This window comes from Molothrus ater, chromosome 1 (assembly GCF_012460135.2).
Source record: "Molothrus ater isolate BHLD 08-10-18 breed brown headed cowbird chromosome 1, BPBGC_Mater_1.1, whole genome shotgun sequence".
Taxonomy (NCBI): domain Eukaryota; kingdom Metazoa; phylum Chordata; class Aves; order Passeriformes; family Icteridae; genus Molothrus; species Molothrus ater.
The window spans coordinates 29,086,114-29,111,122 of NC_050478.2; the positions used below are offsets into that span (position 1 = coordinate 29,086,114).

The window sequence follows — 25,009 nt, forward strand, 5'->3', positions numbered from 1 at the left end:
GTCAAATCAGTATTTGATATATATATTCCGTTACTGTTATCAGCATTTAACAATCTCAAGTTGTGCAATTCCTATTTATTTGAATTTTAATAAATGTATCTTTCCCATTTCATAGTAAGGTGAATGAAATTATATGACATGAAAATGCATACAAGGATTTACATCCAAATTATATTTCAGAGACGTCTGTGGCCCCCAGTTGAGAGAAATGGTCAATTCAAACCCCTCATTCATTCAGACTAATCTCAAATTAAATCAATAGAACTGTATAGGCAGAAAGGTTCTCATCAGCAGTGAGGGGCTATCTTTTATACCAAAAATGGTGAAAGTCGGTTGCAGTAAGAAATTAGATTATTTTACCAAAAAGAAAAATAAAAAGTGACTTGGTACCATCATGAGAAGAATGCAGCTGTGTACTGAAGTTCTCATTAATCTAATGGAGCAGGGCATAACATGAACCAATCACTGGAATTATGCACAACACTTAGTCAAATCAGAAAATAGGTCTTAAAAAAAGATCAATCATTGGAACACAACACAAAAGAAAGATATGGATCTTCTATTTCTGGAAACTTTCAAATGGAGATAAGGTATCTTTCAGCAAGCCTTGGTTTCTCAAGAGACATGTTAAGAGGTGGTGAAACACAGATGATTAGGAAATGCATAGATATAGCTCAAGGAACTGAAATGTAGTAATGGCATCTAATAGCCTAATGAAAGTCAAATTAAATGCAGTAGCTTTTCTGTGCTCCTTTTCTTAAAATATATAATCAGTGAAATACATGGATTGAGATTTATGACTACAAAACAAGTAACTATACAAAACTTTAGAACTGTTACAGAAACTTGATTTCTGGGCAACTGGGATTTTCACCTTCATCATTAACAAAATTCTGTGCAAAATTTGAATCAAAAAACATGGGACTTAGATGTTTGTCAAGTTGATGCTATTGTACAAAAATTAGTAAAAACAAAAGAGGAGTAACGAAAGTATTAAGTTAAAACCTAAGTCTGATACTCTCTAATAAAAAATAAAAATGTAATAGCAATAGCAATGAAGAAAAAAAGAGCAATAGACTCCAAAGGGATCTAACAGTGATAACCCTTTGAAAGCAGAAAACTCCCTCAAACAACACATTTTAAAGCCAAATCTCTTGAAAAATTAAGAAAAGAACTATGGGCACTTAAGCAGAGAAGAGGAGGGGGAGACACTACTGTGGTGGCAATGGCTTTGTAAGGGGAAGCTATTAGTTCTTTGTTATGCAGCAAGAGCAACGTTTCTAGGAACGGACATGTAAGCAAACAGACAAACGGACACCGAAATGCTCATACTCACAAGAACAGCAGAGACCTTGCTTGCCTACTCCAATCAGCATGTTCAAACAAAGATTACAGTAGGCAGGCTTGTTGAAGTGTTTCAATCTCCATACATGCTGCCCATCATCTTTCACATTCTGCACAGGACATAAGAGAAACAGGTTTCACTTAATAAAATAAACCGTGAAATATATAAGTGCCAATAAAAATTGGTGATTTACTCAAGAACATAAAAGACAAGCTGTTACTTCATTTAAGACTCGGCACCAGATCATAGCATAATTATTCTAAATACACAGGCAATGATATAATAAAAAAAATTCTTCAGAAGCTCACGGACATCCATGTGTTTCGAAAACAACTCAGAAAAAATCCAAAAGGCTGCTGTCACCACTGCAACACAATGATATCAATGTAACTAGGCTGATATTAAGTTACAACTAGTACTAATTTTTTTTTCCTAGAATAATCCTAAAAATAATGGTGCTGCAGATCAGAAGATAAAACTCCCCAAAACAAATAACAGAAATGGTTTTCTAAAACCACACAAATATTCTTAATGACTGTCAGAATTAGTTACATATATCATATAAGTGATACAGGAAAACCAACCACACCACAATGACTATTCCCAGCTTTAAATTAAGTTAATCTATACTGCCAATTATCTATCAAAACCCATGTATTTAAGGGTAAGATTTACATCTTAGACCACTTCTCCAAAAATGAAATTCTTACATTTAAGGCTAATTTCTTCAGTCAGCTATTGCACTATACTCAAACCTTTCATGAATAAACTGATCAACTCACTGGCACTTACTACTTAGAGGCCCACTGTAATTTACATTAATCTCTAAAATATTATCAAATCATTCATTTTATGAAACTAAGCTTTCTGTTGGATGATTCTCCTCTTCCTTCTTCATGGAATCTTTCTGAGGCCTTTCTGTTTTTTGAAGGTTTAAAAAATTATGTGCAGTTGGTACAGACGCTAAATTAATTTTCTAAATTCCTGGCATCTTGGCAATACTGGCCATGAGGCTTTTTCCTTTCTAAAATCATCAGAGGTTTTGATTCTAAAAAAAAACTAGATTAACCTAATGTAATACCACTAGATTTTCTTAAAGAAACCCTTATTTCTTTTTTACCATATATAACATCCAATGGAACACAGACAGTTAATGTCCATCAGCTGTTTCCTTGCGTATTGATGAAACTGTATAGTCTTCTTGGTCATGTCATTGCCAAAAAGAAATTGTCATACAGCTAAAGCAAGTCACACCAACCTCTGTTTCTCAGAAACCACATCAACAGCTGGTTCTTACCCAGTTTCTGATTTCTCACATCAAACTACTATTACTTGTCATCATGTATACACATGATTGCTGACTAGATTTTCAATAATATTATAGTTTTCACTGACGAGAACAGTCAATGTACATTGGTGAGCATAAATTTTAATAAAAATTTAGCTTTGTCCTAAATTAGCATAAACTGTATAAGTTATGTCCTTCAAGAATCAGTATTTCTCTGTTCTAGAATTAGAAGTTGATACAAATCAAATACAATGAAGACTTCATCATCCTTGTGGGCAAACAAGAAAAATCCTGAAGCAAAATCAGCACTCTAAGAGATTAAGAATGTTTGGCTCAAAGCTAGGTCTAAGCCAGAACATAACTTTGAAAATTTCCTACAAGTTACCTAGGAACAAAAAAAACTGAAGTCCATTAAAATGTATTTTTTTTTCTCTAGTATATCAGGATCAGACCATAAGTAATAGCTGCCCCAATATTACCAGTAGGAGTTCAAATGCCACCTCTGACAGCTGGGCAATGTCAGGGTCCCCTTTCTGCATAAAAGCACAGCAGATGCCTAATGTGGGATTCTCAGGCTGGCAAAGAGTGTGGAAGTTTTCCAATTTCCCCTGAAGAAGCAGAAATAGATTCTGCAGCTGTGAAGCACTAGAAGCCTGTCAAGCACCTTCATGACTGGCAGCTGAAGAGGATGTATTCCATTAAACAGAGCTCTCTAACTTCTATTTTTCTTCCCATCTTACTATCATATTCCATATATTTTTGAAGTATTGTTAAACTACAATACAGTATGTGAATTTCAAGCCTTCTGAAAGTAGGCAATTATTCATTAGACAACAAAGACCAGTGTAAATCCTTCTGAGGAAAAAACAGCAGACAATGTACACTTCAATTTTAACATCACTCAGGTCATCAACACATAAATCATAAACCACAAGCACTTAAAATGCAAGCTGACCAGCCTTACTTAGCAAAATGCTTGCTGTTTAGGAAAATTAACAGAAATTCAAACTTATGCATAAACTTCCCTCTCTTCCACATTAATTTTGTAGTACTTTTTCATTTTAATTTCATTTTTAAAGAATGACCATTATATGTGAATATGTCGCTTCTTATTTGAACAGAACATATGGTCTAACTTAGCTGGCATTTTCCTTATCAGAAAAACAAACAAGTCTTGATGTGGGTGTTCTGCCAATTAAAACACTTAGCTGTGTTACAGACTGCAACTGATGCAAATCCATTACATAAACACAATGCACTTTTGGAAAAGAGCAAATTAAATTTTTGCTCTTGTGCACTGCCAAAAATAAGCAATAAAGTCCTGCATATGATTATGCATGCACATAACTTTTTAAAACACTGCCAAGAGAAAAAAAAAGACATTATATGAAACAAAGCCACCTCAATGTAAGTCTTTAAGTATGAATAAAATCCACAATTCTGACACATCAGTGCATTAACTGACATTAACTCATTTTGCTTCCATATCCTGAGAAAGAGTTTAAAAACAGACATTAAGAAGATCACAAAGCAGGGCAGGTACAGTAAAAATCTCTTCCTCACTTCATTATACACATCACTGAAAATCAAGCCTCCATATGTCATACCCAGACTTTTAAACATAATGACAATAATAACATTTATTTTGTTAACAATGGTTCTCTTATCTCATGGTCCTGACCCTGCTACCATGGATTTGATTGCCAAAGCTACCTGACCTTTAAAAGCAAGTCAACCATAAAAGAGCCAACCTTAGAACTAGTGGAAAATTTTATGCTATCACAGACTTCAGCTACACATCCCTAACCTGGTTTAATACTAACTTATGTCAGCTTTTTAGACATTTGTGTATAAGGTAAACAAAGAGATCTTCAAAATTCTAAGACTTAAAAAAAGTAATGTAATACCTGATAAATTTTGATCCCAGTAAACATATCATCTTAAAATAGCTACAGAGCGTCTAAAATACCAGAATATTCAGTTTTTTTCTATGAGAAGAGTTAGGAACAAGCATCCAAGTGAGAAGGATGTTATGGAGTAGCTGTTATTTCTTTCACTGATTTGTTTCCATTTATTTTAAAAATATTTACTTGACTTGTTCAAGACAATTTTATTACTGATTTTTAGGTATTGTTCCATCAGTGAGAAGGTGAGAAGAGCTTCCATTAAACTATGCAGCAAACACAGATGAAAACAAATATCATTACATTCTATATTCCTTTGCTTGGCTCTTAGCAAAGAACTCATCACATTTTGTTTTGTTCAATTTGCTTTGGGAAGATAGGATTTTAAGTCTGTTTTTGGTCAAGTGGAGAGGGAATAACCTGACTCAAGGGACACACTGTTTGTGAGGTTCACTCCTAATTTCTGAGATACTGTGTATGTGTTTGAGAAATCAAAACAAAATCTTCTACAGCCTTCGTCCACACACTCATCCAGAAACAGAAAAGGGAGCACAGGAGGGAAAATTAAATGGTTTTAAAAAGCTTCATAAATAGCCACAATATAGAGTTTCCCTATCCAAAATCTGTAACCATCTGTCATCTGCAGAGACTTTGACGCTGCAGAAATCAAATCGTAAATAATGGTAAATCTGTATACCTGCGTGAAACACCATTTATTTTACACCTTATACACAGAAGAATTTAGTTACTCCTGACTTTTCCTCGGCTTTTTCCAACCTGGACGGAAAACAAAAGGGAAAGCAGGGCTCTACTAAGGAAAGGCATTTGCGAAGTTGCCGCAGGGCAGCGCGGCCGGGGCCGGGCCGAGCAGTGACTCGGCTCCCGCCAGCGCGGCCTCCTCAGCGGGGACACCGCGCCCTCATCGGAGACACCGCGCCCTCTGCGGGGACATCGTGCCCTCATCAGCGGGCACACCGCGCCCTCATCAGCGGGGACACCGCGCCCTCATCGGCGGGGACACCGTGCCCTCCTCAGCGGGCACACCGCGCCCTCATCGGAGACACCGCGCCCTCTGCGGGGACATCGTGCCCTCATCAGCGGGCACACCGCGCCCTCATCAGCGGGGACACCGCGCCCTCATCGGCGGGGACACCGTGCCCTCCTCAGCGGGCACACCGCGCCCTCTGCGGGGACATCGTGCCCTCATCAGCGGGCACACCGTGCCCTCCTCAGCGGGGACACCGCGCCCTCATCAGCGGGCACACCGCGCCCTCATCGGCGGGGACACCGCGCCCTCATCAGCGGGCACACCGCGCCCTCATCGGCGGGGACACCGTGCCCTCATCAGCGGGCACACCGCGCCCTCATCGGCGGGGACACCGCGCCCTCTGCGGGACACCGCGCCCTCTGCGGGGACATCGTGCCCTCATCAGCGGGACACCGCGCCCTCCGTGGGCCCTGCCACCACAGCAGAGCGGCACAACAGCTCCTTCATCCCTCACGGAGAGTCTGCTTCCAGCTGGGAACGAGCTGGCACGAAGGGAGCGAGCTACATCTCAGGGGGCTCGAGTGTACCCTCCGCCCGTATGGAAATAGCGCACGGTGCATCAGGACTTCGGCCTTCCAGAAAACTCACGCTTCGGAAAAGACTTACAGAAATGTCACTCAGGACAATGAAAGGCTTGACTGTCTTTCTTCCTCGCTGAACAAAAGAAATAGAAGTCTATGAAACTGCCCAGGTGTTGAGCAGTCATTTCAAGCTCCGGCCTGAAGGAATTACTCACGGTGTAACAAATGTTTGCAGGTCTCTAGTTTGGTTCCATTTTAACATACAACTCAAAAAGCATAGAAACAAAAATGAAATATACACTGTAAGAAGCACTATTCCCAAGTGTGGACTCCCACTGAAGCATTCTATCCCACATTAAATCAAAAGAGTTTAAAAGTTCTTTTTTATTATTTGAGTACAATTGCATAGTATTTGCTGTTTGAGGATCCAAAGGAAAATTTTAGGAGTATATCCTTATGATTTAATTGAAATATAGTCTCAATTCAACACAAATGTTTGTCCCACCAAAATTTACCTTGATTTAAAAGGTGAACTGGGTTGGAAGTTACAATTAGTGATTTAAAAGAAAGGTATATTTGCTTTAATTCAAATTATTGCTGACTTTATGCAGAATTTGCGGGTTTTAAACGTCTCTCTCACTTTAGGGCAGCTGTGTTCAGCAACTCTACAGTACCAGGTTCAGTGCAACCTGTGACATCTAGTGGCCAGTGGAGAGGGAATAAAATACTTCCCTAAAATACAGCATTTCTTTAAACACTAACACTTCTGAACTTACAGTTTCTTCTTCCTTTTTGTGCTATCACTGACAGCAGTAATCATTTGTTACAGGAAAAGTTGAGACCAAATATCTGGCATGCTATTACTCTAAAAGAGAAATCAAGTGCTTCTATCAAATCATGGTGGAATAATATTGTACAACACCTACCAAAGGGCAGAGTACAATGCTTATGGCTGACAAAACCCATCGTTAAGAAGCCTTTTGTGCACAGATTACAAAAGAAATTTTAAGAGATGCTAGGACAGTCAATTAGCTAACTCTTTACTTTCTCTTACAATGTTCATCCATTTAAATTAATGCAGAAGCAAATAAAAATGTCAGAAACTTCAAAGGTTTCTACCGTGGAGAAGTAGAATAAATAGCCCAGTGTTCACTAATGTCCAAAAGACCACTTCCAAATCTGGAGTACTGCAGGGGATGTCTCTGTCCAATTTGTGTTTGGGTGAGAGACTAACTATTGCCTTAAGATGTAGAAATAAATTTGGAAGGTTGATGAGACTGTGAAAACTCCAGACTGAAGTGTGACACTCAGCAAAAAAATACCTCATATATTTGTTACTAAAAATTAAACCACATAAGTAACAATTTCCTACATAGATTACATTTTATTTTTCTTCACGAAATTCTCACTTTACATGAGAATTTATAAGAATTGAAAAAACTAAACATCAGAGTAAGAATTACTTTGTCTTACCAACAAAGGGTTCCAGTAGATGCCACATAGAATGCATTTAGAGAGTGCTAATGGGAAAAGGATAGTCACTGCATTACAAATGTATTCTACATGTATAATACATCCAAGAGCTTTTCTTCTGAAACAAATTGCCAAGTAGTACATGTATCTATCTCAGAACCCCTACAGAAAAAGAACCAATTAAGTACTTATTTAAGTTCCTTATCTTGTACCCAAATTGTTCATTTAGAATATCAACTGCCTTCAAAGGCACCAAAAATCAAAGATGTCATTTCTATCCTGGAACATTCTCAGACACAGAATTCTGTATTTCTAAAGTCTACCTTCATAACAACTCCAAAATCAAATCTTAGGAGGAAACAGAACATAAAGCCCAGCAAACTAAAACAAACTGGATATTAAGGTTGATTTCCTAGGGAAATTAGACTTTTTAATGTTCTTTGTCCCATTATCTTCATCACTCTAAACTGCACCAGCAACTTTTAAATTAGTTTAGTAATCTCAAATAAATTTGAAGGGCACTAGAAATTTCATGGAAGTCTATGAAAGAAAATGGGGGGGGGGGGGGGAAGCAGAGAGAGAGAGAGAGCAAAACGGAAATCAGGCAGATTTCCTGGTTACTTCTCTGACTTGGTAACAGGTGGCTGGTTAATGCTTGTGGTTACAGCCTGACACTCTTGTCTCCCTCTGAAGGGGATTACTGATGAGGTCAGGGGGCAAAGGCCACAAAACTGTGACAGGTTAGGCTATCTCAACCCCACTGCTCATAAACACTGACTTGTTTATTCTTTTATTTTGAAGTCATATAGTTCCATACTTCACTTAAATGCTCCTTCTTTTTAAATTATTCTGACTAAATCATCTAATACAGTATGTAATAAAAACTGATTGAAAGGCTGTAAATGTAATATACAACTTTTACACAATATTTGACCTTTCTATATGGCTATTACAGGAAACTAAGGATTAAGTACAAACAATGTAGCTGAATTCTGAAAGTACTATGACAAATCTGCAACTGAACTAAATTATCATAGTTTCACTGATATTAGCATATCAAATGAGACCAGCTGAAAATCATCTTCATACAAGCTCTATAAAACAGTTAAGTACATTACAGTGTTAATGGACCCCAACCCAAAACAAATTAAATAATCCACTCATATCATAATTTATTTAAATAAACTATAATGACAGTTCTTTGTCACTGTCATACTAGACAAGCTCTGAACTTGATCTCTTAGATTTAAAATTTTGTCATTGCGAGTTCAGTACAGAACCAATACTTACAAGAAGGTGACAGAATAGTTTGGTTGTAGGTTCTTTGTGAGTGTGGGTTTAGTTAGGGGTTTTTCGTGGTTTTGCTTTGGGGTTGGGGGGGGGCAGGTTTTTTTGTTGCTTTTTTCCCTCTGATTTACAACATATGAAGATTACTTGGACATGTCTAAACAGCATAATCCAGTAGGTTATGTCCCTTATTTTCACATACTAATCAGTTTGAGGAAAACCTTAAGATTTTAGCACTTTTTTATTTTATTCGTGAGTCCAAAAGATTCTTATCTTATTTTTCATTACCATAACTTAAAAGGAGGTAGATAGACACTCAGAAAGCAGAGTCCTGGGAAGCTAGGTTTGCAAAATCTAACAATGGCATGCAAAAAGAAATAAGAGCATCCCATTAATGGAATTGATGCAATGGAACGAAGAGCTTGGATAATACATTAGATGCTGCAAAACCATCAAAATCATGCTATCAGTTTACACTAAATAACAGACAGGCATTAGTACTGATTTCACTTTTCAATGTCCTAAAATACAATTTTATTTAACTATGAACAAATGGAAGTAGTGTATTATTGCTGGTTTAATGAAAAATTTAAAAATTTTGCTTTTCTCTACATATAATGTGATGGTTTAAAAAAATAAGCAGTTTTAAACATAAAAAGAAAAATCGGAGCCCTTTTAAAAGGCAGCATCTTGTCCTAGTGAATCATTAGAAACTTACTAGCAAATCAGCTCATATGTAGGTAATGGAGCTTACATTAAACTATGCTTATTGATAATAAGACATTTTGCATGCTATTATAGTAGTTCTTCCACAACTGTACATTTCTGTCTTTTAAATGCATCAAATACTAGGAATACTCTTGATGACAGAAACACTGACCCATGCTAATAACAGGCTGTAGAATTTTTATCACTATTTATGCATTTTTAGTATTTCCATAGTAAAGCTATGCTCAGCATGATAAATACCTAGAAACTAGTAAAAATAGTCAAAAGGATAAAATGTTTGATAACACAACTTCTTTCTAACAGCTTTTGCTTTAATATGAAAATAAACTCTACAGAATGATCTGCATTAATTTATGCCATAATTTAGGAGTTCCAAATTATGAAATGTAGATACCGAAAAATACTCCGAGAACACCTATAGTACCTCTCATAAAAGAAAAATCTGTACTGAAAATCACTATCAGTTATCTGCTATAATGCTTGCTTGAGAATATTTCCATGCCTTTGTTTACAGTAATTCTGTGGAAATAATGGAATTCAGCCTGATAAAGATCTGCTTTTTGATTACAGTAATTTAACATTTTTCTTACTCTGTCTCACATATAGAATTAAGGAATTAGTACTACAGTGATCCAGACACATTGAAAGTTGTCTTCAATTCAGATATTTTACTTGTAATTTAATTAATTAGATTTTTCAAGACATATATCTTTCATTCAATAAACTCATTTGTTACATATTCCCCTACACAAAGTATCAATCTGAGCATTCTTCATGCAAATAAAATAGCATAGAGCAACTAGAGCAGTCTAGATTGCACTAAATGGGGAAAATAAATATTATTTATTATTTTCAATATGTGAAAATTACTTAAGAAAATAGATTAAAAAGAGATTAAAAGGCTTTCTTTCGAATAGCAGAAATGCAGTTGAAACCCATGCTTCAATAGATGAGTTCAAAATTAGCTCAAGTATAGGACAGCAGGTGGCACTGACAACATGCCAACCTTAAAACAGCTGCAATGAACTGGTAGAAAATTGATCATACTACATCTGTATTAGCTTTAATGTGAGGTTGTAAATGCAGACAACATAAGCTCATCTTTCACAATACTCTCTCCATTGGTGTAAGTGTCTCCCTTCATATTGCTTCTTACTATACTTTACTAATGTAGTTACAGAGACAGAAGATCTTCATAGGGATGTATTATGACAGAAGAAGAGCCAGCAATAATTGCTGTGGAATAAATTCCATCTGCACACATGAACAAAAACTCTTTCCCTTGAGAACAATTAACACAGGGAAAGTTTGCCCACAGTACTGGTAGAATCCACCTCACTGGAACTATCCAGGCTTGACAGGGCTCTGATCTTAGTAGGTGGTACTTTAAACTTGCCAGTGGTTCTGTGGTGTTGAAGACACTTTGTTCTTTGCATGTCATTCAGCCATAGTAAAGAGGAGTAAAGCAAAGTCATTCTTTATACAGGCCACAGAGAAACTAACCTGAAGGCCACAGTCAACATGCAAGCAGAAATTTGATGCTACTATTTAATACCTACATTTTCTAACCCAAGAAGGACCAAGAGCGGGATTGTTGTCATTCCTCCTTGGATCCACTCTTCCAGGGAAACAGTGCCATCGTGATCATAGTCAATTTCTTCCATCATTTCATGAAGAATCTACAATTTAATGAAAAATCTCATAAGTTCTAATTTATTATTACTATATGCTAATACAGGAACCTGCTAGGACACGTGCAGATCTCCAATTCTCTCATACAAAAAATAAGAAAAATATTACTTGCATGGTAGCTGTAGTCAAACGAGCATGGACAGTTCAGAACATAAAGTGCCATACTCACATTTACATTTTATGGACAGTTCAGAACATAAAGTGCCATACTCACCTTTACATTTTATTAACACCCAAATGTCCCAAAGCAACTTGTGTCCTTTGTGCACTCACTCTTAAGAAATTTTCAGAGACAAACCAGTTATGTTACGGAAGTTAATTATTACATTCATTGAACATTTCATAGATCAGATTTAAACAGCAAAATACCGGTAAAAGTGCTAATTCACAATGCTAATTCATAGTGGAACACAGGTTTTTCTTATTTCTACCATACTCACACATGGAAAGCCACATGGATATGAAATATCACAAAATTATGATAGCTGTTTCTAGCAACATTAAAAAATTGTGATAACTGGATACTTACCGGGCTTAATTCAGTAATATCCCATTCAAGGTATTCTGCAACATGCATCATTTGAGCAATGATATTTTCCAGCTCCTAGAGATGAATGAAAATGCATGATACTTAATGCAAGTTTAAAAGAAAAGTTCTACTGCAAGAAACTAGTTAGCTAACCATATTGCATTCAGTGACACTATTTCATCAACATCCCTGAAGAAATGCTCTTTTCACCGGAAGCTGTATTCTCAAGGGAATTTGCTTACTAGCAAAAGATTCTGCACAGACTACAAAGCATTCAGGGAGGCAAAATACAGCCCCCCACAATCAGAGTAATTGAAAGTAGTCAGAGATTCTCCCTTCCTAGTTATCTTTCAAGCACCCATGTTTTCATGATCCAATTTCCACCCTGTGATAAGATCATGTAATGATATTTAAATTCCATCACTCTAATCTGAGTGATGGAAAAACCACTCAAAAAACAATTAAAATTATTAAAATTATTTTTTACAGTAATTGTATAAATCAAAAATTTCTAATAGAAATAAGGCATAAAGTGGATTCTGTAAACTACTACAGATTTATTTTCTTACCACTATAGTATTGCAATTTCCCTTGATCATGTATCACTAGGGCTCCTCTATAATTATATATATACTTTTGCTTTGTAAACATGCTCAAAAGCTTATCTAGGACCATTCTAAATTCTCATTTGTATCCAGGCATCTAACTCAATGTTATGGTGCCATATTTACTTTACATCTGTATATAATTTTGCTTCCCTATTTCCCTGCAACTTATGGGAATCACCTCCTCTTCCTTACCAATCCATTCTATGTTGTCTTCCTTCCAGAATATCCAAAAGAACGTGGGAAAAAAACCCAAAGAAAAAAAGAACACTGCTAATAAAACACCTGTTTCTGTTAGGTATCAGAAAAAATAGTTACATCTTTTAAAATTATTTCCATATCTCTGACTTTTCTTCAAACATTTGGTTGGCCTACTCCTCAAAACTTTGCCCTTACTATTGTTCCTCCATTCTTCATAATAACATGGAAGTTGTGAAATCTCTCCACATAAATCCACTGTGTGACTCTCACATTTCACCTTTTTAATGAAATCTTTAAAAATAGTGCTTTCATACACATCTCCCAGCAGCATACCAGAACTACTGGAATCATATTAATGTGTCCCCTACAGTAGTATCATTAAAACTCAGAAGACTATAGAAGAGAACTCCATGACAGCAGTGTCAGGAACTGAAAATTTATATGGTTGTAGAAGCAGCATTTCTCATTGGAAAAGAAAACTCAAGCATTAATTTTCAAATGAATTAATTTTTATTGACTATTATTTTATACTGCTTCTAATAATTCAGGATAAATATAAACTTGATTAGAATTAATGTAGTTTTGTATAGTTTTGCAATGTTTGACATACTCTTACAATGCAGTACATAAAAAACGTTACCGAACTATCCAGGTATCCATTCCCATCTGTATCATACAAGCGAAACATAACTGAAAAGAAAACAAAGAGAGAAGGAAGCTCAATTAGAAAACACAACAAATACATCTCTTTTTCATTAAAAAACCAACTCCAAACACAACAAAAAACAACTAAGCCTGAGTTTCAAAGAAAGGACAAGTATTAACATTTTTGTTTAATGACCAGATTAGCTATAGACCCTCCAAACAAGCTGCATTATGTGAAAGGTTCACTTAGCAAGTACCCTGCCACAGTGCCTCCAATGAGACCTCTTAGCCAGAGAGTACAACTGCACCTTTCCAAACCATCACCCTGACAGCTAATTTGGTGTGTGAATTTGATTTTGCATCCCTATAGAGAGGATCTGTCTTCATGAGAACCAAAAGGCCCTTCTCTGTAATCTCACCAAACACAGGGTAACACACAATTGGTCACAAATGTTTATAAGCCTGCCTAAGGTACAATGCTACTCTGCCTTGGCTTCAGCTATCCTTATTCAACAGTGGTTGCTTTAGAAACTATTTTCTGACCACTTAAATGAATCACAGGATTAATATTTTAAATATCTAATCATCCAAATCCAACAATAAACATTCATCACAAACTGCCGGCATGAATTCTTCCAGGACTACACTTGCTTCATCAGCTTCAAAATGTACTCCCAACATTCTGGGGAACCACACACACAAAAAAATATATGCTTTCAAGATTGTATCATGACTTGATGCCAGCCAAAAGAAGGGGTACATGTGCCATTACCAAGATATTTGGAACCAGCAAACCATAAAGCTTTCAAAGGAATATTGATGGAAAACTAAAAAGGAAATCCAGAAGCCTACAAATACCCCACTCTTTGTCCCTACTTTCAGGGACAGTTTGTCAGAGCTCTGAAATCCAAATACTCACCATGCTCTTCAAAAGCACAATTTTTTTTACCCCTACACCTATTTTTTAGGGATGAAGAAGTCAGCCCATGTAGTGGTGGTTCCAGAACAATGTAATGCTTTCATCAACAGCGGAACACAAGTTATCTGTTGTCTAATCAGATGTCTCTGGAAATGTAACATACAACCTATTTAACACTGAGGAATCCCACCACACTGGATCCACAGCAGATGCTGCTACAGTCCAAAAAATTGAACAAACAAAGCTTACCATAATCTCCAGGAAAAAAATATAATGACAAGTAAGAAGAAAGTATTAGCAATTAGAGAGCAAAGTTCAGAAAGAATTTCATCATTTTTGGACTTACAGCAATACTGTTATATGTATTGGTTTGTTTCGCTTACATCCTCCATCTTGGGAATGAGTTGATCATCTAACTGTGTGGAAAAAAGGTAAGCTCTATACCTCTCTACCACTTCAGCAATTTTTGCCACTACCTTGCACTGCTCTTCAGAGCTGTAATACAAGATTGATTATATTTACAGCAGTACACTATTTCACGCCACAAAGGCCCATGATTCATTAGTTACAGGTTAGGAAAACCTATAAAAATATCCTTCTTTCCCTAGAGTTACCACAGCAAAATTGTTTCAGTGTAAAACAAGTTAATGCCAAAAGCCACCAGAGAGTGGTACTGCCCCTGCTAGTACACCTTCCACCAAAGCTTCTCAGAGCTTGACAGCCAATAGTGTCTGGCAAAGGTATCATTAGGCATTCACAGTTTCCACAGGGATGAATCACTGAATCACTCAACAATAAAGATAAAATCATTTGGCTCTCCTTCCTCCTCCTCTGTGATTCTTAGAGAGTAGTTGAGAGAATGCTTTACAGCAAGTTTTAGCATCTCTGTGACCTTTACCCACTCCAAAGCAGTAGTGCTTACAACTTTTTTTCCTTTAAAATGAATCAGTAGCTCTAATCAGTCGTTTAAAACCAGACATTAGTGTAATTATAACTGTTTCACCTTTGTCGAAAAAAAGTCTTTCCAATTACATGGGTATAGGGTAGCAAAAAGGCTCAATCTGTGCTCTTGGCTAGATTCTGAAAACTATGCTACTGGTGGGGCATGAAATATCTTTTCTATTCATACACTGTTAAATATTCATGTTCTTATTTACACACACTAGGAAAAAAAAACAAAAACAAAACCAAACCAACAGCAAAATGATAAAAACAACCAAGCAGAAGTTCTGATGCAAACTACAGAGCCCAAGTCAAATTTTTCTATTTCTTTTCCCATCCCCTTACCTGATTTGACTGACTGTGCACTCAATTTCTACTTCTAGATGGCAATTTAACCTTAAAACATAAGATATGTTCTCTTAATGTATCTCTGTGAGGAATGCTTGGGATTTCCTTTATATTCAGGTCATATATAGATTATGAATAATAGATATGCTGAGCATGCCAAACAGGTGAGGTTCACAGTATGCAAGACCTCTCTACACTTTTAATAGGTTAGAAAATCCATTTATCTTCTGGAATATTTATAAATCTCTGAAAATCTGTAGATCATATAGATCCAAAGATGAAACTCTTAGTGCAGTTTATCCTCCAGCCTACATCAAATTTTAATTGAAAGCACCACTTTCATGTTCTGCATGTCCTGAATTAAATTTTCAAACACTCAGCTATGACTTGTTTTTTCCAAGTTTTGTTATCTGGAAAAAAAAAGAAAACTGCTTTTTTCCCTTCATTGCTACAAACTTATAATTTACATTGCAGCCATCAGACCTACTGCTTTCATATTCGGAGAAAGAGTTAAATTATACCATTAATTTATAACGAGAATTCAACTGAAATCAACAGAAAAGTCTGCATACAATGGAGCAGTATAACCTGAAATTTAGATACTGAAAAGGAAAAATACATGGTATATTTCAACTCCATATGACAAAGAGGAAAACAAACCCATTAAACAACTATGTCCAGAATTATATGTAGCTAATACAACTGACCTTGAATACACAAAATATTTAAATACCATACACATATTAGGTCATGCTCTCTTGCTCTTAAATCACATATAACATGCAGCTTTTGCCCATGCAGCTCCTATTGCAGGAAGTTCATGGAAAATCTCCGTACTGTAATTATCATTGCTCCTCTGTCTCTCCTCCTTTCCACTGTACCAGCTCCTGACACCAGGGGAGGCAAGTGATCTCTATTTCATGCCGTGGTTTATGCATCGAGCTCCTCAGAGCTCCGGTAAGGCTTGCATAACTTGATACCATGCAGCAGTTATTACACTGTAAGTTAAATTCAGTCCTTGGATCTGTTTTTCTGTGTCTGTGTTCTGAATGTGCATTCACACTTACATTCTCATATTTTACTCATATAATACCAAAACACTATTAACAAATCTGGGGGATTTGCTGTGACCTTGCAGTACAAAGTTGCCACTGTAAGCTAGCTACAGGTTAACAAAACATCAAGATACTTCAGCAACCTGTAACCTTGTAATGAATTTATTATTTTGGCAGAAGCAGATTACTGTTTCTACAACCTAACATATGGAACAATTACTTTGCATATGAGAGCCTAGTTCCACAGATTTTTTATAAACAGACCAGTTATGTATATTGAAGTATATTTCTCCTCAATAAGGACTATATGATTGGTCTGACTATTTAGCCACATGAGAAACTGACTTCTAAAATTCCACAATAAGGAAACAAGATTTCTTCTTTTTCCCTCCAATTTATAGATCAAACTCACAGGGTTGTTTCTTTGATTTTTTAATAGGTAGTGGTGTTGCATTTTAATGACCCAGACCCCTAATTAAAAAACAAACAAACAAGCAAAACAACCAACCAAGAATTTCTGACTTCCTGTGTCAAACACTCCTTCCCAATAGTGATGCAGACTTGAATCATTCTTGGCTTTTCAGCATTCAATAACATTATAGAGCCCACAGGCTATATCAGCAACTATTCTTTGTTTAAATTAGGATGTTTAGTACAGGTTATTCACCCCACCTATACATCTCTAAGTATACTCAGTATAGTTTGTCTGGTTTTCTCAGATCTGATACTAAACAAGACATGACAGTATAGAGAGCATTATTATAACTACAGAATGCACAATCCTTACTCCCCATTTCAGCAAATGCTAGATAGAACAAATTTCATCTAAAATCTCACCATTATCAACAATAAAAGATCATTTCTGCAATAAGGGTCACCTAGAGCCATATTTCTATAATCCACCTGCTCAAAACTGGTTCTTAAACTCAGAAACAAATTATTTAATGACTTACAGAAATAAATATTTAAAATTAAAAAAGAACATACATTCTAGCTTGTCTTCAGGTCTTCCTCTTTCTAGCAGTGACAAATAGCAAACAATATCTTTCAGCTGGATCATGTCTGGTAAATGTGAGTTGGCAGGAGTAGGAGGTCTGGATGTAGAGGTACCCTTGTTAAGTCTCAGACCTGGAAACAACCCATAGCCTTTGTTAGTCTGAACATACCATACAAGTAAAAAACGAAAATGTAACTTTTGCATGCGTTCATCTTTGTTTTATCTGAATCTCAGATTATTTCTTAATTTAAATATAAAGCTTTAAACAATTCATGTTCATAGTTTATCCAGCAAAGGCAGAATTAAAATAAACTATCCAAAAACCCCTCCCACCCAACTATGGGAATGGCATAAAGTTTTTTTTTCATTTGTGCTGATCTGATTTCATTTGACTACAAAACAATTAGGTGAATATTTTTGTTATACCATTCTACATGCTAAGTATTAAAAACAATCCCTGCCCAAGTCTGCATCCACTTTCTTGTGCTTGTAAAAGCTTCATCTAATTTATAGATTAACAACAACTACACTAATTGAAGATGTTTTAGTGTCAATGAAAACTCTACTAAAACCCAAGTGAACTGTTATCCCAAAAACACAGCCAGATGTGTGTCAGTGCAGCACATATTTAAAACACAGAAGTCTCAATGACAGACTACTGAGAAAATAAATTTAGAATTTAAATAATAGTCACAGTAATTGCTCAGACACTGTGATTAATAGCAGTTCCAGTGTACCACTCAGAATTAAAGTTTCAAAATTGCCAAACTTTTTATTTCAGTACAACATTAGTATCTGCAGGACCAAAATGGGGAAAAATGGAAAGGACAGCAGAACACAGAGAAAGGAGAAAGAAAACTTTCTTTACAAGGTTGTTACATTTCTCACTGACTGAGAGTTGTCCCTCTCTCCCTAAATTTAGCTTGAAAAACTTCATTGCAATCCAGATACATCTTCAAAAGCCTACATTTTAAAAGGTATGCCTGCATGTTATGAGATACACATGTTAAAACAATAAAATAGGGTAAAAAAGAGCAAATTGGCATGCAACAATGTATTTTGGAATTAATTTCATTTTCATGCTTTCAGCAAATAATAAACACTAAAAGTAAATATTAAAGGAACAAAAATATTTAATAAGTCAATGTTTTATTTGATGAGCTTTCATATCAGTTAAATGTCATTAAAATTAAGACATTGCAATATTTTATTCAGTTAAATGCTAACTTCAATCACACAACTTACACAAATAGTTTATATTCCAGTCTTACGTAAATCATATTCACAGAATAAAAAGGATTATAAAACCTGAGATAACTCTTCTCAACAATAAACAGTGCTGAAATCCAAATAAAAATAAATACAAATTTTAAGGTACCTTTTAACCTATCAGCTGCAAGAGACAGGTTAAATTATTACTTCCTAATCAGAGGTGGGAAGGGTTGGCTGCAATGTCCTGCTGCTTACCTGGCATCTGTTTCCATCTCTCTTCAGACACCTTAACTGAAAATACAGTTTAAAAAGAGACATGAGTGGACCTAAAGAGACTAAGAGTAAAACAAGCACACACCTGACAGACTGATGAACCCTGCTACTCTCCTTGTCATTTCTCTAGCTCTCACTTACCCCTCCATTTTACAGAAGAATGTCTAATATTTCAGACAAAGTTACTTTCCAGTACAGTCAAGCTTTTTTTTTTCACTATTGGTAACATTTAAAAATTAATAGGTACCCAAAACCAAGTGTTTCCATAGTTTCCATTTGCACATCAAAATGTACCAATGCACAGTTTTTTTTCCCCTTAAAACTTACGAATTATCAGGATCTAACATTTCATTTAAACCATGAAATTGAATTACAACATAAACCCAGTATATTTTCAAGCTCAAACAATTCTTGCACAAGGTGAACTGGACTGCCTCTCTGAATATGTTTTGGATGTAACAATTTATCAAACGGTCCTTCTGGCATTATGCTAAAAACATGGAAGCTTCCTAAACTGGTATTACATTATATTATCTCTAAAGTACTTAGTAACAGAAAAAAATAAAAAACTCTTGACAAACTTGGAAAAGCTAGTGTAGGAGAAAAATATTTTAGGAGGCAACATCACAGTAAGAAACAACATACAGTTGAAACAACAAGAGTAACAGCACTATGCTTAATAATGATGTTATAATAACTATCATTATTATAATTTTACCACACATAGGAATCAAATATGTCAAAGAGAACTACAGTGAAAGTGAAGAAAGCTGAGTACAGCCTATACAGGGCAGAATTTAGCTGTGTCCTCTGAAGTCAAAATCACTTTTAGTGATATACTAACACTACCCAACATTCAACATATTGGCAGCTGCTAAGTCTGTAGGATTAATAACAACAGAATCACACCTAGACAGTTAAGAATAACAGCAGCAACTGGCACAGAAGTGACTGAGCACCAGCAGGAGCCTCCTGCATGAAGCTTGAAGATTTTTAAGTGTTTGTACAGGAGAGTAGGCAACAAGAACATGTTACCATAGCAATCTGATTAGCATTAACATGACAAAGAATGTCCACTTGGTGTCTCAGCTGCATCATTATTGTGAGTTAAAAAGATGAAACCATTTAATTTCCATTCCTTTTCACAGTATTTCCTATTATGGTTGAGCTAGTTTTTCTAATTTCACAAATACCAGAAAAAAAATCCCTCAACATGTAGTTAAGAATTCTACATATTTACAGCTATTAGAAGTAAAACAGCAGGGTGAGGGAACCTTTAGCTCTTTAAGTACTGATTTTATTACTTACCCCCAGAAAGGTGCTGTGGTTTGTTTTTAATTAATGGGCTGCAGTGAGAGATTTTGTTCCTAAATGATGTAAAAAGGTGTTCAATGAAATCATCTGGTAACTCTGCCTCCAGAAAAGTCTTCATGAACAGCTTGAACCCCTCTAAATCAATTGTCTGCAGTGAAGGGGAAGTAAAAAAGAAAAAAAAACTTTGTAAAAAAAACAAATCACATTAATTCATCAAATAATATTCTGATGATAAAAGCTTTGGACTGTATTTGAATATACTGATTTCTGAAGATACAGACTGGTATATCTATTCTTGAAAGTGATTATTGAATTAAGTATTACTTTGAAAATTCACAGTATTGCTATAATACCTCAGAGCACTGTGCAAAACAGCCCTGAGTAAATTCAGAGCACTTCTATCGCGACCCTGAAATCAAGTTCCATGCTCTCAAATGTCTTGATTAGCATCAAGGCGCCTACAGAGCTCCTAGGGATGTACTTAGCATGTCTTTAGCTTTTCCTATAATTAGGCAGACAAAAAGCAGGGGATTTGTTGATGCCTAATTCAGGGAATTGAAGGCCTCCTGTCTTTTCCTATGTGGCAACATGCTTTGCTGGTGTTTGTCAAAGAGATACTAATCATCCTGTCTCAAATAGGTTCAAATGAGAGAGCTCAGAAACGCAGTATTACTGAGAGGGGAAAAAACAAAAGTTGCCGATCCAGAACATTTGTCATTTACCTTAATTTGGTTTTGCTTTTGCCAGCAAGGTAAGAGCTAATCAATAAAACTCATATGATGATTTTTTCTGTTAAAACAGCATTGTCTGTTTTCAGTAATAAAATGAGTCATAGATTTTCTCAAGTTGGAAGGAATACATAAGGAGCATTGAGTTCAACTCCCTGCTCCTCACAGGACTACATGAAACTAAACCATATGACTAAGAGCATCATCCAGATGCTCCTTGACCTCTGATGGGTTGGGTGCCATGATCAAAACATGCTCTGGAAAGCCTCTTCCACTGACAAACCAGCCTCCCAGTGAAGAGCCTTTTCCTGATGCCTGATCTGAACTTCCTCTGATGCAAATTCCTTCTATTTTTTCATGTCCTGTTGCTGGTCACCAGGGAGATACCAGCACCTCCCCCTCAAGGAAGGTGTAGGATGCAATGGGATCACAGCAAAGCAAAGCATTATGATCCCATTTTATCCTGCTAATAGAGAATGAAGATAAAGGTATCCTGAAACATATTGACACAACTGCATATTTAGCATTACCTTTGTGATTGTAAAACAGCTTATCAATTATTAATCTGATAAAACATAGTGTTACTTTATAGATCAAACAGAACAGCAACTTGTAATTGTTAAATAATTAAGGGATAAATCCACATGATAACACAAAACTGACTTTGAGAAATTTCCCTATTCTTCAGGAATACTCCATATCTCCATAAAAAAAGTCTAGTGCAACTCCTTTAGTTCATCACAGTGAATGTGGAAGGAGGGAAAAGACTACCAAGAATCAGCTTGAAACCATGCCAGAAAAAAGAAAATAGAAACTGAACTTTCAAAGAACTCCCTGAATTTGGAATCTGAGTCACAGTGTAAACAATTTTAGCTATTATTTTAATATAATTTTAAGACTTAGGAGCAGAAACTTCCCCCGATTTCTTTGAGTTTTACTTTTTTAATGTATTTATGAGATATTGAAATTTTATGTGCATGCTAAATAAGGTGTTTCCCATTAAGATAAACACCTAACTACCGAAGGGTAATGCTTTAAATGTGTATCATCATTTTTATGAGGGACCAACAACACAAATTGCAAAATCTGACTCCTCTTGTGCAAGTCATAATTATTAGGAATGGAAGATTGGCAAGAGGGTATCTCTGCTGAGCTTCCAATACAGAACACTTCATTTGAGAAAGAAGTGCAGTGGAACCATTAAAACTCTCACCTTCTGAAGACAAAAATAGCAGAGACTGAAAAAATTTTTTCACAATGCTGATGGGTATAAAACAGAAATAATCACCTTGGACATGGACCCACTATCTTTATCTCATCAGACAGCTTCAGCCACACTCTTTTACCTCGGCAAATCATACACTGTTGCATTCATGCTACAAACTTTACATTTTTTCTCTCTAATAAAGCCACTGACATTTAATTCACTGTTTATAAACTATGAATCACAATAACAAAAGGATTTGTATCAGCATCCAAGTAAATCAGAAATTAGTTACACTAATATACACTATATGAATGCATTTTTTATCTGCAAGCATAACAAATACGTTAATCACTAAATCAACTGACTTTAACAATGTGAAATTGTTTTGTTAAATTGTGCATTAATGAAATGTGTCTTAGCTATCTCACTGAATCATACACACAAAAAAACAGCTAAGTGAAAATGGAAAGTAAACCAAAATTATAATCCCATCTAAATTAAGGTTTATGGATGGCCATGTAAATATCTTTACACTACATTAATTTTTTCTTCATTTACCTTGTCTGTGGATTTTACGTTTATATTGCAAAAAGTCTTCCCTGAGTTTAGAGGCACCTTAGATTTTTTAACTGTTGCCTGAGTGGCATTGGTTCTCCAAGATGCCAGCAGTAAGTAAATCCCTAATGCTATGGTTTTTTGTTTTGTTTTTTTTTTAACTGAATGGGTTCAGAATTATACCAGTGTAGAGAACTGGTAAAATAAGCAAGTTTGTACTTCCTTCTTTCTGAAGACCCTTTCTCAAAGATGTTCAAACTTTTCAATATTTTGTAAAGATGGTCTGACTATCATTTAAGCCAATATCGTCCAACACATGTTCCAAACTGCTAGAAAAGACAAGAGATACTAATGTAACACAAGACTCGCCCATTTATTACATTTGACATCCCGAGTTCCAGCAACCAGCGTGGCTCTGTAAAGGACAAAAGACAGAGTGTGGTTGTTCTAAAGGTTGTTTTACAGCCAGGTTTCTTCAGCTGACAGTGCTTTATCCTCTGTTCTAACATGCTTTGCAACCTGTATTCCCCCAGGGAAGCAGCACTATTCATACAACCAGAGTTTGGATGCTGCACATCCAAAAGCTTTCAAATGATAATGGAAGTTCGTCAGGAGCTGGCAAATTACTTGAATACACATCAGAAATGTTTAGAACGGCCAAAAATGCAGGTGTAAAATCACATGCTGTATGTAAAGAATGTATAAAACCAATCCTGCCTAAGGGAGATCTTTGTGTAGGGCCCTGTGATTAGGTTCTTGCCTAAAACCTCGAAATCTGGGATTGTAATTATAAATATAATTATATATATTATACTGCATAGCTGAAAAACGTTCTAGAAGACCTAACATAATTGGTGTAGATTATCATATTAGAAATGAGCTCTAAAATGGTATAGTAATTACTGGATATTTATTTTTGCAAATGTATATCAAGTAAATAAGAGAACTAAGCTAGTGTACAGCAGACCTAGGAGTAGTTTGGATCATCCATAAAGCCATTTCTCTATTCTGTAATTGTAGACTATTTTTCTTTTTCCTCATGGAACTTTCCCTTCTGAAATAGGGAAATGCTGCAGCAAGTAAGTACCCTTCCTTTAATTACCAACACTTCCCCCCAGCCCCAGCCACTTTTCAAATGTATTGCACACTGTTTTGGTAAGCAAAAAGACAAAAAAAAGAAGGAAAGCAGAGAACAATAATCTTCCACCTCAACATGTACCATGCTTGATCTTACTTTTAAATTTCACTGTCATTATCAGAATTTCTCAGATGAAAAGTTCAGAGAATTTTGGGATGGTTTGAAAATAATTTATTTATGCTAATGAATTTACAAAAAATAATTAAACAGTTCAGATCAATAACATCAGAGTCATATATAAACCATAATGGTGGATGTGGTTTTCTTAAGCATGCAGGCTAATTGCTTAATTTTCAACAGTTGCTTGCATTCCAGAAGCTCCAGCTGAATTTAAATTAATTTGAGAAAGAAGGATTTAGCATTTTCCATGATGTTTCAAAAGTGAGGGGATGAGAGGATGTACCAAACTTACAACAATTAGCATGGCAACATTAATTAATTAATTAATTAATTAATTCCACTGCACAAGAGACTATCAGGGCATAGTAAGATTATGATCACAAGTTTAGGGATTTCAGGAAAATTTTCAACATAACAGAGAGAAAATAGGACATAGTTGAATCAGAAAAACATTAAAGAACTTTCAAATAATTTGGCCTAAATCTTCTGAGAGAGTCTAAAAGAAAAAAATCTGTGCAGTTTTAGCTTTGATTCTAATAAAATCCTTGCCTGCAGGTCACAGAAAAATAAAGGGGTTTATACTAATCATATAAAATGGAATTTCTATTTTTATATAGCAAACTTATTCTCCAAGTTTCTTGGAGGTCCTTTTCTTTTACAAAAAGAAACTTCACAAAATAGGACTTCTGTATTACTGGGTAATAAAATTTCATTTGGTAATGAAAAATTTTGGTATAACTCCAGAGAAGTGCACATTCAAAACCACCTGATTTTTAGCTAATTTAAACAATACAATTCATATAAAATTAATTTTATTATATTTTTAGAAGTAGTTAGTTCCTACTTATCGATTTTATCAATATTTTCAAACACCTGAATATAAGGAAAAAACCCTAAAAATTAAATATTCACCTCAGAGAACAGAAAAGGAGAA

The 25,009-nt window shown here is 35.6% G+C and overlaps 1 protein-coding gene across 5 annotated transcripts in view; it reads right to left on the bottom strand.

The window, feature by feature from the left end:
- The window catches only part of DGKB (diacylglycerol kinase beta), a 333,031-nt gene that overhangs the window by 231,737 nt on the left and 76,285 nt on the right, over window positions 1-25,009 (bottom strand). For all 5 annotated transcript variants that reach the window (XM_036402463.2, XM_036402471.2, XM_036402486.2 and 2 more), the window contains 7 exons: window positions 20,322-20,475; window positions 18,996-19,031; window positions 17,519-17,659; window positions 13,263-13,312; window positions 11,817-11,891; window positions 11,155-11,274; window positions 1,337-1,454 (listed from right to left, as the gene is read on the bottom strand). In XM_036402463.2, the coding sequence (XP_036258356.1) occupies window positions 1,337-1,454; window positions 11,155-11,274; window positions 11,817-11,891; window positions 13,263-13,312; window positions 17,519-17,659; window positions 18,996-19,031; window positions 20,322-20,475 (694 nt within the window). The remainder of the gene's footprint in view (window positions 1-1,336; window positions 1,455-11,154; window positions 11,275-11,816; window positions 11,892-13,262; window positions 13,313-17,518; window positions 17,660-18,995; window positions 19,032-20,321; window positions 20,476-25,009) is intronic.